At 38.6% G+C, this 19,039-nt stretch overlaps 1 protein-coding gene across 1 annotated transcript in view; it reads left to right on the plus strand.

Moving 5' to 3' along the window:
• kbtbd3 (kelch repeat and BTB (POZ) domain containing 3) overlaps positions 1 to 18,050 on the plus strand; it is a 32,404-nt gene extending 14,354 nt beyond the window's left edge. Inside the window, exon 5 of the mRNA XM_043691837.2 lies at positions 10,346 to 18,050. Within this exon, the coding sequence (XP_043547772.2) occupies positions 10,346 to 11,939 (1,594 nt within the window). The 3' untranslated portion in view covers positions 11,940 to 18,050. The remainder of the gene's footprint in view (positions 1 to 10,345) is intronic.
• The last annotated feature ends 989 nt before the right edge of the window (positions 18,051 to 19,039 follow it).

The following is a 19,039-nucleotide window of genomic DNA, read 5'->3' on the forward strand; positions in this document are numbered from 1 at the left end:
ATAAATCACTACAAGTTACCTTTAATTCAGCTACTTATTAATAAGTAGTGAAACAATTATTTAAACGTTATTACATATAGCAATCAAAATAAAACCCCTAGTGTAGGCAAGTTAAGCCTCACAATTTAGCTATTACCTGATTAATGGTGAAATCTGGCCAGGACTTCTTCAGCAGTGTCTGTCTCTGGAAGTGTCCAGGGTTTGATCCTTATGCAATGTTTTTCTTAAAAGTTCTCTGGTGCAGTTCCGGTCTTATACAGATTTTCATCCTTCAGATCTGTGATAAGATATGTTGATGATGCTTTTAAAGTCCTTTCATCCAAGTTACTGTAGGTTTGTAGCTTGCCTTCAAATTTGAAGTAGATCCTTTATTCCTTTTTACGTGGCTTAACAGTCTGTGTGAAAACAAAGCTTTCCTGTAGTTAGCTCTTTAAATTCTTCTGTGGGGCAATCATTTGTCCTTTGCGAGAATAAAGCATTCAGTTTATTAAACATGTGTCAAAGCAGCTTTGTCCATGTAGCCTCTATTCTTTCTTTTAGACATGGCTAATTCCTTTCAATTCCTGTATATGTTTGCCCTTGTTTTTAATAGTTTATTCCAGTCAAAATTATTACTGCTGCTTTTGAATATTACAGTTTATCTTTGATTCATGAACAGTTATTAAAGTTTTTACATCTGTAACATCACACAAAGTAATATTTTAGTTTCTCTGCCATTTCTCTATTCTCCCATTATAAGTTTTCCGGACACTGCTTTTAATAGACTCACATTCACCCTTGACATACGTTTTTACATACCTGTTGATACTTTTACAGCCCATTTTTATGGATTTTACTTGATTGCATTCGTATCCTAATCTTCCCTTCCTTAAGTTTGTTGGTCCGCCTTTGCTGTATTGTAGAATCTATCCAGTCTTCAGATTTTATACTATTTACTACTCCAACTTTATAAGCTTTTCTTATAATCTTATGCAATCCTTAACCTCCTATAACAGCCGCAGTTGACTTTTTGAATTTTTGCAGTTTGGAGCAATGTGTAGTTACTGTTCATTGCCCATATACACTTGTATATTTTAATGTATTTTCCAATTCAGCTCATCTGCACTTCATGCTTGAATAATTTTCCATATTTTAACACTTTTCCTTCAAGTTTAATGACCTTATCTTCAAAAGTAATGCAAAAGGATCTTTTATGACAAGATTATTAGTTTGTATTACGTAATTCTCAAACTAAAATAGCCTGTCTCTCGGCAGCTTTTGACATTTACCTGATATAGCCAGAACAGTTTTGTTTGCGTACTATTATAGTAGTAAATGGAATACACATTTTATTTACCCACTTAAAGATATCTTAAGTTATGATAGTCTTTCTGCCCACCTTCTTCGACACTGCAGTCTTACAACCACCTTCACTGACCACATGTATCTTATGTCAGATTGTATTAAACCACTCTTTAGAGATAAGCAAAAATAAGACATTTTTCATCATCAAAGAATGGGATGTGACTGGAAGATTAAATAATAGTTCATGATTGTAAGGTCAGAAGCGGACATGTTTGCTGATGATTGCACAATGTTCAGCATGATTCATGACTTATCAGGTACTGAAATAGTCCATTCCCAAATAATTCAGGTTTTGACTGACAAGTAGCAAGAACCATTTGCTTCACAGCCAGGCAATGGTAATCTCTAATGAGAGAGAAAATAACCATTGTCTCTTGACATTCAATGGCATCATTACTGAATTCCCCCAGTTACCAGCATCCATGGCATTACTATTGCGCAGAAACTGAATAAGACTAGCCATGTAAAAACGGTGGCTGTAAGAACAGATCAAAGGCTAAGAATACTGTAGTGAGTTACTCACCATCTGACTTCCCAAGCTTGTCCACCACCTATAAGGCGCGTCAGGAATACTCCCCACTTGCCTGGATAAGTGCAGCTCTTACAGCTCTCAAGAAGAACATTCTATGCTGCAGACATCAATGATCATCCAGGACAAAGTAGCCCACTTGTTTGACATCACAAAAATTCAGTCCCTCCAACACTAATGCAAAGTGACAGCAGTTTGTGCCATCCACAAAATGCACTGCAGAAATTTACCATTGCACCTTTCAAATCAAGGATCACTCACACTTGGAAAGGCAGCAGTTACTAGGGAAAGCTACCAATTGCAAGTTTCCCTCAAAGACACTATTGCTGTTCCTTCACCATCACTGGGTCAGAATTCTGGAACATCCTCCAAAACGACGTTATGGATATATCTTCATCATATAGACTGCAGTGGTATTAGAATCCGTTCACCACCATCTTCTCAAGGCAGAAGTGGGTACTGCAGATGCTGGAAATCAGAGTCTAGATTAGACTCCAACACCACTCTAATCTAGACCTCCACCATCTTCTCAAGAGGAACAAGAGACAGGCAATTAGTGATGGCCCAGCCTGCATTGCTCACATCCCGTTAATTAATTGAAAGAAGAAAATAGAATTCTTTAAAACAAGCACCTAACCTACATTTAAAGCTCCTCTAAACAATACAGGATTGGCAACTCATGTTGCATTCTGGTCCCACAAAATATTTTAGATTAGATTAGATTACTTTAGATTACTTTACAGTGTGGAAACAGGCCCTTCGGCCCAACAAGTCCACACCGACCCGCCGAAGCGTAACCCACCCAATACCCCTACATTTACCCCTTACCTAACACTACGGGCAATTTAGCATGGCCAATTCACCTGACCTGCACATCTTTGGACTGTGGGAGGAAACCGGAGCACCCGGAGGAAACCCACGCAGACACGGGGAGAACGTGCAAACTCCACACAGTCAGTCGCCTGAGGCGGGAATTGAACCCGGGTCTCTGGCGCTGCGAGGCAGCAGTGCTAACCACTGTGCCACCGTGCCGCCCATATTTTTAGGCAATATTCTAAATAAAGCTCGTTCTCAAATGTATTTGGAACAGGTACAAGAAGTGCAGGATTGCAATCATCTTTGTTGTACTTGCTTCAGACTGCCCATTTGCTCAGGTTAAAGTAAAAGCATATGTAGGTGCTATGAATTAAGTGAAGAACAATTGCTATTGTACAGAGGTGATTGTGTAACGGCTACTATATATCATTATCTGTTTAATCGGTATTGGTATATTTGTGTGGAAATTCCTTGTGTGGGGGACATGGTACATTTTTATTTCTTGAAAATTGACCAAACTCCTTGATCACTTGTAAGATGACAGATAGTAACAGTATGACAAGTAGTGAATTAATATGACTGTTCCCATATAGTGTCAACATGCGGCATTATTTTGTGCAGAGTCCCAACAGCCTGTCTTCCATGGAGAGGTGAATTTGTCTTCATGGCTACTACTACCACAAGCTTTTGTAACAGGTGAAAACAAGGTGGCAGAATGAGGCTCCTTGTGAGATCCCATAATGAAAAAGAAATGCAAGGGAGGTGTTTGCTGCAGAAGTTGTGTATGAAGAGATGGATGTGTCAACAGTTGTCATTCTGTCAAGCTTTTGAAGCACAAAGTCCCATTATACGCGATAGAAAACATTTCTGGACATCCATAAAAAGAAGCAAGGGCTTTTGCATCAATAATTATGTGACTTTAGCAAGGCCTTCAGCAAGGTACAATGGTAGACTGATTAGTAAGGTTAGATCACACGGATTCCAGGGAGAGCTAGACAATTGGATACAAAATTGATGGGACAGTAGGTGACAGAGGATAGTGGTAGAGGCTTGTGTCTGTGGCCTGTGACCAGTGGCGTGATGCCAGGATCAGTGCTGGGTCCACTGTTGTTCGTCATTTATAGAAACAATTTGGATGAGAATACAGGAGGCATGGTTAGTAAGTTTGTGGATGACACCAAAATTGGTGGTATAGTGAACAGTGAAAAAGGTCATCTAAGAGAACAATAGGATGTTGATCAACTCAGCCAATGGGCTTAGGAATGACAGGTGGAGTTTATGCAGATAGATGTGTGCTGTTGCATTTTGGTAAGACAAGCCAGGGCACGACTTACACAGTTAATGGTGGAGCCTTGGGGAGTGTTGTCAAACAGAAAGGCCAAGGGATGCAGGCCTTTGAAAGTGGTGTCACATGCAGACAGGGTGGGGAAGAAGGCATTTAGCAAAAGCAGCAGTGCTGCACAGTCATGGATTGTTGTCATAGATATTCCTCCACCTTCTTAGCCTTTCTCCATGACCATCTGAAAGAAGACTTTAAGTATGCTCCACTTCCTTCAAATGTTGATTGAAAATAATCCTCAGTTGGGAGATGCAAATGAAACACTCCTTTCCCAGCTTTCTGCACTTCAATAATTTCAAAATAGCTTGTTTTTTTCCTCCCCTTAACCACTCCTATGCTAGACACTGTTTCAAATGCAGTATGGTAATAACTAATGGTAATAGCTACGAAATTGGCGCAAAGAAAATTCTTTTCCAAAAGGAGATTATGCTAGCTAAATTTTCATTGCCCTGATGAATACAAGAATGCATTCATTCATCACACTCTCCTTTGAAAAGCCCCAGTAAAGCCCTGCACTAAAATGATTTTGCTGTCCTTTTATTCAGAGGATTATGGCAACTAACGTTTAATTAACTTAATCTACTTAAGAGATCATGACAATCAATTTGGTGTATGACACTCCGTGTCAGAATGCTCCGGTAGGACTCCACACATCGACAAACATATACAGAACTCACTTCTTTGTAAGACAACTGACAGAAACCCACAACCTTGCATAGACATTAATGTCAAACTGAGGGGCATCTGACAACAACTTAGAAACATAGGAACAGGAGTAGGCTATTCAGTCCTCGAGTCTGCTCTGCTATTCAATATCCCTTGATACGTTTGCTTAATAAAAAATTGTCTATCTCAGATTAAAATTTAACAATTGAATTAGCATTGACTGCTATTTTTGATGAAAAGAGTGCCATACCTCCAGTACTCTTTACTTGTAAAAGTCTTTCTAACATCTCGTCTGAATGGCCTGGCCCTATTCTTAGACTATGTCCCCTGGTTGTAGAATTGTCAACCAGTGGAAATAGTTTATCTTTCTCTATCTAGTCTTTCCCTGTTACTATCCATAGTTGTAAACCTGTATTGAACTCCCTCCAGGCCCAAGACATCCTTCCCAAGGTATGGTGACCAAGTCTGCTCACAGTGCTAGGGTGGGGTCGAACTAAGGTTTTGTATAATTGCAGGATAATATCTGCATCCCTGTACTCCATCCTTTTAAATATGAAGATCAAAATTCCATTAGCATTCTTAACTATTTTCTGCACCTGTTCTTGACATTTTAAAGAGCTTTGTACGTGAACCCCAAATCTCATTAGACATCCACTGTATTTAACTTTGTGCATTCTAAAAATCTTGATCTACTGTGTACCCTCACATTTGCTTATATTAAAATACATCTGTCACAGCTTTGCCTATTCACCTCATCTATCAATATCTTGTTGTAATTTTATGCTGTCATCATCACTATCTAACATTGTTGCCAAATTTTGTATTGTCAGCAAATTTGGATATATTTGACTTTTTATTCTTTATCCAAGTAATTTAATGAATATTGTGAATAATTGAGCCCCCTAACACAGATCCCTGTGGGACATCACTAGTCATGTCTTGCCATTGAGTACTTATCCCATTATCTATTTCCTGCTATTCAACCAATTTCCTATCCATGTCAGTAAATCCCCAATTCCATTGGCTTCCACTTTAGTTAACAGTTTCTTGTGTAGGAATTTATCAAAAGCTTTATGTAAGTCCAATAAACAGCATCCATTAACTTGGTTCTGTCCACCAGCAGTATCACCTCTTTAAAAAAAAACTCTGAGATTTATCTTGAATCCATGAAATCTCCCTGATTAATGGAGATTTTACAAGGTAACCACATACTCTACCCTTGATCTCCAACAATTTCCCAGTTAACTGATCTGTAATTCCCTGGTTTCCCTTCTTAAACAGCAGAGTGACATGAGAAAATTTCCAAACCAGGGGTACAGTTCCCGAATCCAGGAAACTCGGCTAGTTTATTGTTAGGGCATCAGCAGTGTACTCTCCTACCTCCTTTAACATCCATGGATAGAAACCATCACATCTTGGGGATTTGCCACTCTTCAGTTCCATTAATTTCCCCACTATAGATGATTACTTAAGCTAATTTTATTTAGACCCTGTCTCTGATCCTCTCTTAATTTCTTTGGGATTTGCGGCAACACTTTTCCTTTACTGTTGTGAATATGAATCAAAATATTCATTCAGCATGCCTGCCATTTCCCCCATGACAATATCCCTGCAGCCTTCAGTAGGCCAGTTGTACTTTTAACCAGCCACTTTCTCATTATATAACTATAACATCTCTTCCTATTTTCTTTTATGTTCCTTGCAAGTTTCCTTCCATAATTCTTTTTAGCCATACTTATAAACCACCTTGTGGTCCTTTGTTGGTTTTTGCATTTGTCCCATTCTGTGGGGTCCAAATTTTCTTTGCATTTTTAGAATCCCTTTTTTATTTTTATTCTGTCCCTTGCCTCCTTAGATTCCTTGCCTCCTTAGATGTGAAGTGGAGCTTATTTACACAGTTAATTTACCCAAAATATTCTATTTCACACTTTTCTGAATTCAAGGGAAAGTCATCTATCTGCCCACTCCTACTAACTTAGTCATGTTCTGCTGCATTCTTATTCCAAAATCCCTAATTCACCTGCAAATTCAAAATTATTCCGTATGTCTACATGCAAAGTAATAATATAAATTGAAATGAAAGGGAGCCAGCAGTGATGCCTCGTTCATACCATTTCCCAAATGTCATCCACACACCTTAATTTTGACAAGAAATCATATAAACATTGAAATATTCCTCATATGAACCACCTTCTGTGTGAAAAGGTTGCCCTTCAGACTCTTTTAAATCATTCACCTCACCTTAAGAATATGCACCCCCCTAGTTTTGAAGGTCCCCTCTAGGGAAAAGTCCTTTGCTATTCATCTTATCTATGCCCCTCATGATTTTTTTAAACCTGTATAAGATCATTCCTGAACCTCCTACACTCAAACAAAAAAAGTCCCAGCCCATCCAGCCTCCCTGTAATTCAAACCCCCCAGTCCTGGCAACATCCTTGTAAATCTTTTCTGAGCACTCTCCAATTTTATAATATCCTTTCTATAGCAGGACGACTAGAACTGTATACAGCACCCCAAATGTGGCCTCACCAACGTCCAGTACAACCTTAATATGACATCCCAACTCCTATACTCAATAGTCTGAGCAATGTAGGCAAACACACTAAATACTTTCTTAATCACCCTATCTACCCGTGATGCAACTTCCAAAGAACTATGCACGTGAACCCCTAGATGTCTCTGTTCGATAACACTATCCAGGTCCTACATTTGTTTTACTGCCCTGCCCTTGTTTGTTTGACCAAAATGCAATATCTCGCATTTATCCAAATTAAACTCCATTGACCACTCCTCAGCCCATTGGCCCAATTGATCAAGATCCCTTTGTAACCTTACATAACCTTCTTCACTACCAACTATATCACTAATTTTGGTGTCATCTGCAAACTTACTAATCATGCCTCCTAACCTCTCATCTAAATTGTTTACATATATGACAAACAACAAATAACGTGGGAAAATGGTAAATTATCCATTTAAGCAGAAAGGGTTTAAAAAAAAGGAGATAATCTGAATGATGACAGTGCTGAACTTTGGTTTTGATTTATATTATTATTTTGCATGCAAACATTTGGAATAATTTTGAATTTGTAAGTGAATAAGGGACTTTGGAATAAGAATTCAGCAGAACATGATTAAGTTAGTTGTTTGTAATTTTGATGTCATCTGCAAACTAAATTCTCATCCAAATCGTTTATAGAAATGACAAACAACAGTCCTAGGGAGTGTTGCTGAACAAAGAGACCTTGGAGTGCAGTGGAGTCACAGGTAGATAGGATAGTGAAGAAGGCATTTGGTATGCTTTCCTTTATTGGTTAGAGTATTGAGTACAGGGGTTAGGAGGTCATGTTGCGGCTGTACAGGACATTGGTTAGGCCCCTGTTGGAATATTGCGTGCAATTCTGGTCTCCTTCCTATCGGAAAGATGTTATGAAACTTGAAAGGGTTCAGAAAAGACTTACAAGGATGTTGCCAGGGTTGGAGGATCTGAGCTACAGGGAGAGGCTGAACAGGCTGGGGCTGTTTTCTCTGGAGCGTCGGAGGCTGAGGGGTGACCTTATCGAGATTTTCAAAATTATGAGGGGCATGGATAGGATAAATAGACAAAGTCTTTTCCCTGGGGTCGGGGAGTCCAGAACTAGAAGGCATAGGTTTAAGATGAGAGAGGAAAGATATAAAAGAGACCTAAGGGGCAACATTTTCACGCAGAGGGTGGTACGGGTATGGAATGAGCTGCCAGAGGAAGTGGTGGAGGCTGGTACAATTGCAACATTTAAAATGCATTTGAAAGGAAAGGTTTGGAGGGATATAGGCCAGGTGCTGGCAGGTGGGACTAGATTGGGTTGGGATATCTGGTCGGCATGGACAAGTTGGACTGAAGGGTCTGTTTCCATGCTATACATCTCTATGACTCTATAACCAGGTGGACCTCATAGAATATGAAGTTCCTGATTGAGTGGGCCACTTGTGCCATTTAATAAAATGATGGCTGCTCTGATTTCAATTTCAACTCTACATTCCTACACACCCTTTGATAATTTTTCATCTCTAAACAAAAATCAATTAATCTCTGCCTTAAACATTTTTACAGATTCTGCACCACTGCCTTTTGAGGAAGGAAATTCCAAAGGCTCATAATCCTCTGAGAAATTTGTTTCCCTCATCTCTGTCTTAATTAAGTGACCACCTATTTTTGAACTGTGACCCCTGATTTTAGATTTTCCTGCAAGAGGAATTATCCTTTCCACATCCACCTGGTCAGGTCCCCTCAGGATCTTATATGTTTCAGTTGTCACCTCTGACTCTTCATAACCTTAGAGGATTCGTGGCTAGCCTGTTTAGCGTTTCCTCATGCGTCAATCTACTCATTCCAGGTTTAATCTAGTTAACCATCTCTGAACTGCTTCCAACACATCAACATCCTTTAGCAAGTATGGTGATTAGTACTGTACTTCAGATGCCCTGTATAACTGAAGCATAACCTTCCTACTGTTGCATTCAGTTCCCCTTACAATACATCATTGCTCACTGTACCTGCAGACTAATCTTCTGTGATTCTTGCAGTTGGAAGCCCAGATCTCTCTGCAATTCAGAATTCTGTATTGTCACCATTTTGATTATCTCCTTTTTTAAATCCTTTCTGCTTAAATGGACAATTTCCCACTTTCCCACATTATACTTAATTTATCAGATGTTTGTCCAACCACTTAACCTGTCTATATCCTTTTGTAGACTCCTAATGTCCTCTTCACGACTCACTTTCCTACCTAACTTTGTTTCATCAGAAAACTTAGCTACCATACCTTCAATTCCTTCATCCAAATTATTTATGTAGATCATGTAGAGTTGATGCCCCAGCATCGACACCTGTGGCACACCACTCATAACATCTGCCAGACTGAAATAGAGACATTTATTCCTATGTTCTGTTTGCTGTTAGCCAGCTAACCTTGCATTCACAGCAATATATTACCTCCAAAAACATTCGATTTTATTTTCTAAAATAAGCTTTGATGTGGGACCCTATGAAATATCTTCTGTAAATCAAATTACAATGCATCCACTAGTTTCCCAGCACTTCTTCAAAGATCTCCAAAAAATTAATTAAACGTTATTTTCTTTTGACAAACCCATGCTGGCTCTGCCTGCAGTATTGGGCCCAAACTTCTCTCCTTTAAACTGTGTGTAAAATTCAATTATGCAATAGTCACTGATACCCAGAGACACTGTCACTACAAGTCTATAATTAATCTTACCTTGTTGGTCAAAATCAGGTCTAGTATAGCCTGCTCTCTGGCTAGTGCCCTAATATGCTGGTCTAAGAAATTGCCCCAATAACAATCAATAAATTTCTAAAATCTAAACTACTTTGGCCCCATCTGATTTTTCCACATACTAGAATTGACAGTAATTTTAATTTTCTAAACATGTACTAGGAAAACGGTTAGTGTATTTAAGTGTACTTGGAATTTTTAGGTCAAAAACATTCAAATTTGTGTATTTGCAGAAAGCCTGTCTAAAATGTAACTTCGCAAATTGTAACCTGGACCACAGATAATAATGGCAGTAGTAAATCTTGAAATAATTACTTAAGACTCAGTTTCTTTATTATCCTAGTTAATACACAAGTTCTGTTGCTGTTTTCCTTGCAGAGCCATGTTTGAGGTTCACATGAGGGAAAGGGATGATGGAAGTGTAAAAATCACTAATTTATCTCCGGAAGCTGTGAAGGCATTTCTGGATTTTGCTTACAAAGGATATGCACGGATATGTGAGACCAATGTTGAAATGTATTTTCAGATGTCTTCATTTCTTCAAGTGTCTCTGTTAGCTAAAGGCTGCGGTGATTATCTCATCAAAAAAATCGATGTCAAAAACTGTTTCCAAATTTTGTCTCTGTCTGAGAGTTATGGTTCTACCAATTTGTACAATCATGCTTTGCAATTTTTAGTGAAGCACTTCTCTCTTCTGTCAAAGTCAAATGATTTCTTAGAAATTAATGTTGGAGTGCTAGAAAAATGCCTTGAAGCAGATGCCTTGAACGTCCCTGATGAGGACACTGTTCTGAATGCTGTACTTCAATGGACTCAATATGAAGTGGAGACAAGAGAAAAACATTTACCTTGCCTGATTAATCTTGTGAAATTGCATCAGCTATCCAAAGAAACTCTGGAGAACTTAATGAGATCTGAAAGTTTGCTAGCAAATAATCCTGAATGTATGGAATCAATTTGTAATGTTTTTGATAAATTTGAAGAGCATAATGGGCTTTTAACTGATGCAAGACCATCCACAACAGAAAGCTACATATTTGTTCATAAAACAGAAGAAAATAGTACAATAAAGCATACCTTTTGCTATAACATTAAAACTGATACCTGGAAAGAGTTGCCTGCTGCAAATATTATTGATTTTCCAGGGTCAAGTTTGGTTGTTTATGGAGAAAAAATATTTATTACTGGAGGATGTAAGATTAGTTGCAGTAAATCTATACGATTGCACATTGCAGAACGATGTCATGATGCGACTGACCAGACATGGTGTTACTGTCCAAGAACAAACAATTTCACTTCAGTTTCATCAATGAAGAACTCTCGGACCATGCATTCATCAGTTGTCGCAATGAAGCAACTTTTTGTAATAGGTGGGAAAACCAGAGGAGCACAAGAAATGCGAAGTCTTTTAAATGTTGAATCCTACAACCCTCTTACCAAAGAATGGAGATCAGTGAGCCACTTGCCAAGAGGAATTTACTATCCAGAAGCAAGTGCCTGCAACGACGTTATCTATGTCCTTGGATCGGAGGTGGAAATAGCTGATGTCTTCAATCCATCATTAGATTGTTTCTTCAAATACAATGTGTCCTCTGATCAGTGGTCAGAACTTGTTGCAGAATTTGGCCAGTTTTTTCATGCTACTCTTGTGAAAGCTGTCTCAGTGAATTCCACATTGTACATTTGTGACCTTTCTACTTACAAAGTCTACAGTTTTTGTCCAGAAACTTGTGTTTGGAAAGGTGAGGGCTCATTTGAGTGTGCCGGCTTTAATGCAGGGGCTGTTGGGATTTCAGACAAAATTTATATTTTAGGTGGGGATTATGCTCCTGATGAAATCACAGATGAGGTACAGGTGTACCATAGTCGCAGATCGATATGGGAGGAAGTATCCCCAATGCCCAAGGCTTTGACAGAGTTTCACTGTCAAGTGATTCAATTTAGCAGAAATAGGGATCCCTGGAAAAATTAATTGTAATGTCTGTTTTTGATTGGTGATAATTGGCTCTTTATTTAGTTCCAATTATTTATATTTGATTTTAATTTAATTAGTTATTTATTTTCTCCCTAAAATCGTGTCACCTCACTTCCCGAGAGATGGGAACGTGGAAAGAATGTTAAAAAGCAATTCGACAGTACTGACCAAAACCAAATCCTTTGTCTTTGGTATAAAACAGAGTTAACATAATTTTCTGAAAAGGACAAATGTTTGACAAATGTATTAGATTTCCCTGAACATGTTGGAACAAGGGAACTAGTAAAGGTAGTGATTTTGAATTTCCAAAAGGCATTTGATAAGATACCACTTAAATGTTTAGCTCCAACGTTAAGAACTTGTGGAGTTGGAAGTTGTATAATAGCATGGATAAAAAAAAAATGGCTGTCTAATAGGAAACAGAGACTGAATAAATGTCATTTCCAGTTGGCAAACTCTAATTAGTAGAGTGTCACAGGCCTCAACTATCCAGTCTGTAATGATTTGGACGAAGGGACCAACTCCATTTTAGCCAGATTTGCTCAAGAAACAAATACAAGTGGGAAAGAAAGTTGTGAGGAGGATATAGTGCATCTGCAAAGAGAAACAATTACGTTAAAATGAGTGGACAAACCCTTGACCGGTGGTGCTCACTGTGTCAAGAAGGATAGGTAAGCAGAATATTATTTGAATGCAGAGAGAAAACAGAGTGCTGTGATACAGAGGGATCTGGGTCTCCTTCTCTATGAATAACAATGCAAACATACAGGTTCAGAAAGGAAATCAAATGGAAAGTTGTCTTGTGTTGCAAGGAGGATGAAGTATAAATGTAGAAACATCTTTTTACAGCTTTACAGGACATTGATGAAACTAAAACTATATAGTTTTTGTTTCCTTATTTAAGGAGGCATATATCTAGGATTCCAAAATCCAACTTAATTTTTACTGTAACACTCAGGGTCTGACTAAGTATGAGACCATGTCAGATACAATTGTCTTTAGATAAGATTTACAAATTTATTAAGTTATCAAAACAAGTAACAGAAATGACACTCAACCAGACAATGGACTCAGCCATTGCACAATGAATACCAACCCTGTCAGGTGGCTGGAGTATGTCTCCTCTTTCTTCTACTTTCTTATTTTTGCATACACAGCTATTGAAAAGTCAGCCTTATTGATCCCTTCCAAATCACAATCCATATCAGAAATGACTCTGAACTCCAATATTGCATAATTAGATACATAATTGATTAGGTGATATGTGCATAATGCATGAAAAGTTCATGGCCAATCTTTGATTTCCAATTGGTTTCGTTAAAAATTGTGGTCATTTTAGTTGTATCACTTCCTAGAATCTGAAGATTTAATTCTTTCACATGTCAATCAATTTATAAGATCAACGCTTTATTAACAGCTTGTTCCTCTTCGTTTACCCTTTCAGCAATTTCTACAGGATAAGATTATATCCGTAAATCAAATTTGTGTGTCTGCTAAGTGCATGGAGTACCATCTTACGTGATTAACTACCATCCCAAATATTCCAAATGGTAACATAAAAATTCTCCAAAATCTACTGATTGATCTTTTAAGGTCTTATTCAGTGGTGGAGTCATCCTAATCAGCAGACCTTCACCTATCATTTCACTGTGGTTTGTAGCTCACCACTGAGATAATAATACATTTTATGGTACATTCCTTGTCCAGTTGTTTATAATAGAGGGTTATATGCTATAATGTCCTCATGAATGATATCACACATTTATTGTCTCAGATCTTGCTTAACTGATATAAATCACTCATAAATTCAAGCACCTGTCAAAGATTTTGTTTTAGAGGCCATCTGCTTAATATGTTTTTTTCTCCCCAGTTATGTATATTTGTAACAAATTATTTTAAAATAAGGAACATTGTAGAAAAGTTGCTTATAACTATTTAATATAAACTTACATAAAATTATTAAGTACTAATACATAAGGTCATAAAGTAGGTAACACTTAAGTTATGTAAAGTGTGTATAAAACATAAATGCACGATAAACATTGAATAAATACTAAGACAGTGAAATATTTTCATACATTAAATCAATATATAACTTCCATAACAGAACAATTATGCTGCTCACAAAACTAATCATGCATTTTTACAAAAGTTAACTCTAAATATGTTTAGCAAAATATGCAACACTTTTTTCTACTTCAAACACTACAAATTAAAAACCTAGATCACAGCTGTTATCTCTTTCCTCTGCTGATCGTGCAAGATTCTTACTAACAACTTGAATCTAAAAGAATGTCATTTGCTCATTAAATCATTGCAGAGTTTGTCAGTTTATTCTAGGTAAAACCTGTGATGTGACACTAAACAGTCACATTATTAAAACCCTACATTGGTTATAATTAAATCAAGATAACATATTGTCAGGTTCATTGGTTAATATATTCTGAACAAACTAATTATGAAACATGAATTTCCCTACTTATTTCTGAATTGGAGGCAGTTCAGAAAAGCTTTGTTAGATTGATCCCTAAGTTGAAGGGATGACCTATTGAGGTTTGATTGAGCAAGTTGGTCCTGCTCTCACACCCATTTGAGTTTAGAATTGTGAATGATGGTCGTCTTAAAACATGAGGGTGCTTGATTGCATAGATATTAGGAGTATATTTGGAAATGAGGGCATCGTTTCAAAAGAAGGGTCTCCTATTTAAGAGAAATTAGGAGGAATTTCTTCTTTCAGATTGTTGTTAATCCTTGTTCTTAGTAGAGAATTCCAATGGAAATGGGGGTCATTGAATGTATTCATGGCTGAGTTAGACAAATTTTGATCTGCAAGGGAGTTGATGGTTATTTGAAAAAGGTAGAAAAGTGGAGTTGAGATTATTATCTTGTTGATTGACTCAAGGACCAAATGGTCTACTCCATTAGCATTCAAGGCTGGTAGTGGATATTTGGCCTGTGGAGCACTACCAATAGAGACATTGATTACAAAAGCTGATGAACATAATGATTGGTCAAGTCGGTTGATTCGAGCAGAAAGTTGGGCCAATTGTGATGGTAATGTCCCACTTATGTGTAATCAGTGGTTTAACAATATATTAGCAGCTATCACATCTATACTAAATTAAAAAAAAGAGAAGAAAAAAAAACAGGAGCGCCCCTCCCCTTCACTGTTTTGATCACACAGCACTGCCCTTTGATGTGAAGGGCAGTGTTTGTCACTGGCCACCCGGGTGTTTTCCTATCTTCCTGGTGGTGGAATTTGAATAAAGATTCGTGCAAAACAAAAAAAGGAGAAAAAAAAATAAACAGGAGATAAGGGCAGTGTTTGTCACTGGCCACCCGAAAAAGAAAAAAAAATCACATCCGTACTGGCCCGGGTGTCCTTGGAGAAGGAGCACGCGGTGTCGACCAACACCCTGGAGTTGTTCAGGGAGAGATGGGCGCCGCAGGGAGTGGAGTGCATCATTTCTCCCTCCAACTCTATTTTGATTTAGTCCCTACCCTCCCCTTCACTGTTTTGATCACACAGCACTGCCCTTTGATGTGAAGGGCAGTGCTTGTCACTGGCCACCCGGGTGTTTAAAAAAAAAAATCACATCCATACTGATGTAAAGTATTTTGAAGAATAAATACCTCATAAGGGGTGATGTCCTTTTACTTGGTTGGTTCTGTGAATTTTAAAGAATGAACAAAATATAAAAGTCATGAATCCCCTGGTTGAGTGACACAGTTTTGGGGTCCTTATGGAGCAGCTGAATACATGGCAGAAGGTTTTCTTTCCTTCAAGTGACAAAAAGGTCCTTAAAACAAGTAACTAACTCAGGAAAAAAACCCACAATTATTTGGCAGAAATTGTCAAATGCTTGTAAGCATCATCTTATGAATATAGATTTGGTACCACAGTTCATTTAAATGGCGAAGACCCCTAGGAAGGGATTGATGCTCTCCCACCTCCTCATATTTGACCTTGTAACAAATTCTTCTGTGCCTGTCCTTTGCACTCCAAGCTGTTATTCGTTACTTTTCCATTTGCAGCTTGTCCAATTATAGCAGGTAACCATACCAGCTTTCTCCTTATAATACTTACACTTCCTGCTGCTGCTCCCATCCCAATAGGCATAGCATAAAACAACTGTCAATGTTCACCTGATCACAAATATAGGCTTTTCATGCCTCTGCCAGTTACTTCCACACTTTTCACTCCAGTTACTCTCATGCAAATGAATGCCTCTGTCCTTTTGTCTATAACTCTCTGTTTCAATAGGGACAGGAGATAAAGATGCCTCAACAGGTTGCACATCTCTTCACAAAAAACACGCACTAAATTACTCCAAATCATTTTGTAGGTGGAGCTAGAAAGGAAAGCGACCTTCACCACAGAAGAGATCATTTGCCTTCATTCAGCCCCTTAACACAGTTGGACAAAGCCATGCTAATCTTTAATGAAGACAGCTTGAAGAACACCTGTGATGATAGGTTTGGAAGCAGTGGTCCCCAGCTCTTTCCTACTGGCTGCCCAGTGCTGCCATACAGCTGCCATGTAACTTTTGACACGATGCTGACACTTCTCTCCATCAGTAGGTTTTCCTAATATTTACATTCTAGGAGAGAACACAAAGGAATATAAGTGTTCCAGTATAAGTGCATCCAACATCAGTCTCTCTTTCCAACCCACCACCCAAAAAAAAACACCAGTGTGGAAGTTGACAATCCAGTTGGGATGAATGGTCAGCTGGGAGGGAATGCTCAAGGTGATTTATGAAACAACTGAGCAATTGCAGGAGCTAATGGAGTTTAATGTGGGTAAGTGTGAGGTTATCCATTTTGGTCAGAAGAATAAAAAGGCAGTTATCTAAGTAGAGAGAAACTTAAATGCTTTTGTGCAGTGGACTCTGGGCATGCTCAAGCAAGAATCGCAGAAGGTTAGTGTGTAGGTACAGCAGGCATTGAGGAGAGCAAATAGAATTTTGGTATTTATTGCAAAAGGAATGGAGTATAAAAGTAGGGAAGTATTGTAGTGACTCTGTAAGGCATTGGTGAGACGGTATTTGGAGTATTACACACAGTTTTGGTCCACTTACTTGAGAAAGGGTGTAATTGATTTGGACGCAGTACAAAAAGCTTCACCAGATGAATTCCAGAAATGAAAGGATAGATTCAGCAGTTTAGGCCTACACTCAATGGAACTTGGAAGAATGAAGAAGATCTAATGGAGGTAGATAAGATTCTAAAGTAGATTCACAAAGTAGATGTGGAATGGATGTTTTCCATTTTGTGGCAATCTGGAATGAGAGGTCATAGTTTTCGGCTAAGTGGTGGCAGATTTAAAACAGAGATAAGGAGCAAGGTTTGAGAAGATTTGTAGCTCAGGTTGTGGTTTTGGAAGTAGGTTTGCTCACTGAGCTGCAAGGCTCATTTCCAGACGTTTCATCACCCTACTAGGTAACATCTTCAGTGGGCCTCAGGCAAAGCATTGCTGAGAATTCCTGCTTTCTATTTATATGTTTGGGTTTCTTTGGGTTGGTGATGTTATTTCCTGTGGTGAAGTCACTTCCTGTTCCTTTTCTCAGGGGGTGGTAGATGTGGAGATGAGGAGAAATTACTTCTCTCAAAGGGTCATGACTCTGGAATTCCCCAGTGCAGTGGACACTGAGACATTGCATAAATTTAAGGAGGACAGATTTTTAATTAGGAATGGATTAAAGGTTCAGGGAAACAGGCAAGAAAGTGGCTTTGAGGCTGAGATGAGATCAGCCATAATTATATTAAATGACTGAGCAGGCTTGAGGGGTTGAATTGCTGATTCCTAGTTCTTCTATTCTAATGAAAAGACCTCAAGAGATGGCACACCACGGGAGAAGCCCACATCCTTGCTCTTTTGTAAAGGATAAAGATGCTGATTTCAGAGGCTTAACCAACGAAAGAAAAGTGCTTAACAAGAAGCCTGCCAAAATATGTCTTGAGTATAGAGAAATACAAATGTAACATGTAGAACATTAGTACTCTGCAAGTTCCCGTGGACTATGTGATTACCTTTGTGGTTACTACAGGAGAAAGTGAGGACTGCAGATGCTGGAGATCAGAGCTGAAAATATGTTGCTGGAAAAGCGCAGCAGGTCAGGCAGCATCCAAAGAACAGGAGAATCGACGTTTCAGGCATAAGCCCTTCTTCAGGAAGGATTCCTGAAGAAGGGCTTATGCCCGAAACATCGATTCTCCTGTTCCTTGGATGCTGCCTGACCTGCTGCGCTTTTGCAGCAACACATTTTCAGCTTTGTGGTTACTACAGCCAAGACCTCTATGCAGGATTCTGTGTCACCAGTTTTTGTTGCTTTGATTGGCACCAATTTGAGCTTCAATTAGTCCCTTGGTTCTATTATCTCTGCCAGTTTCAAAATGTTGATGCTGGCAAACCAAGACTTGGGTCTGGATTTTCTTCTTCTGAGAAGTAACAGAATGGAGGTAATTTTTTTAACCTACTTGCTCTGGAATTGGCCTGTCTCCTCTCCAGCTTTGGGTCTGCCACCTTGCGGGCCAGATCCATCTCCCTGCCAACTAAGACCCCATCCCTGGAAATTCTTGCTCAAAGCTGATGACAGAGGCGATTTCACAAACTGGAATTGAACCTGTCTGATGTCTTCGAAAGAGAAATTCCAGCACTGGGTTCTGTACTGTGTGCACCAGTCATAGATGGCATTAGTGTTAATGGATGGAGATTTAATTTTATGGAGTACAAATAAATAGATTTGTTCAAGTATTGTCAATATGGGCTTTGAGTGGGTGTACAGTACAATCAGCTGAAACATAGCTCTAATTATTGTTGGTGAGGTACAGCCTTCCTCATACTTCATCCCATTCCTTACTTGACCTCAAACTCTCTCATTTCAAATGTTGGAAGGATCTTTATTTCAGATTTCTGTGAACTGATAAATTGTGTAGGCTAGAGAGATATCTCAACAATGTAATGCATTCTTTATAGCCTCAAAAGGAGGAATTCACCTTGATTTTCCCCAGAGTTTCAAGCCTACCTAAGCATAACAATTTGATTTAGTGCTGCCATGGCTCACTGTGTCCCTTTGTTCACCAGCACACAATTC

The sequence above is a fragment of the Chiloscyllium plagiosum genome, unplaced genomic scaffold (genome assembly GCF_037043375.1).
Source record: "Chiloscyllium plagiosum isolate Xiang-an unplaced genomic scaffold, Cpla_swu_hap1 HiC_scaffold_6, whole genome shotgun sequence".
NCBI classification, from domain to species: Eukaryota; Metazoa; Chordata; class Chondrichthyes; order Orectolobiformes; family Hemiscylliidae; genus Chiloscyllium; species Chiloscyllium plagiosum.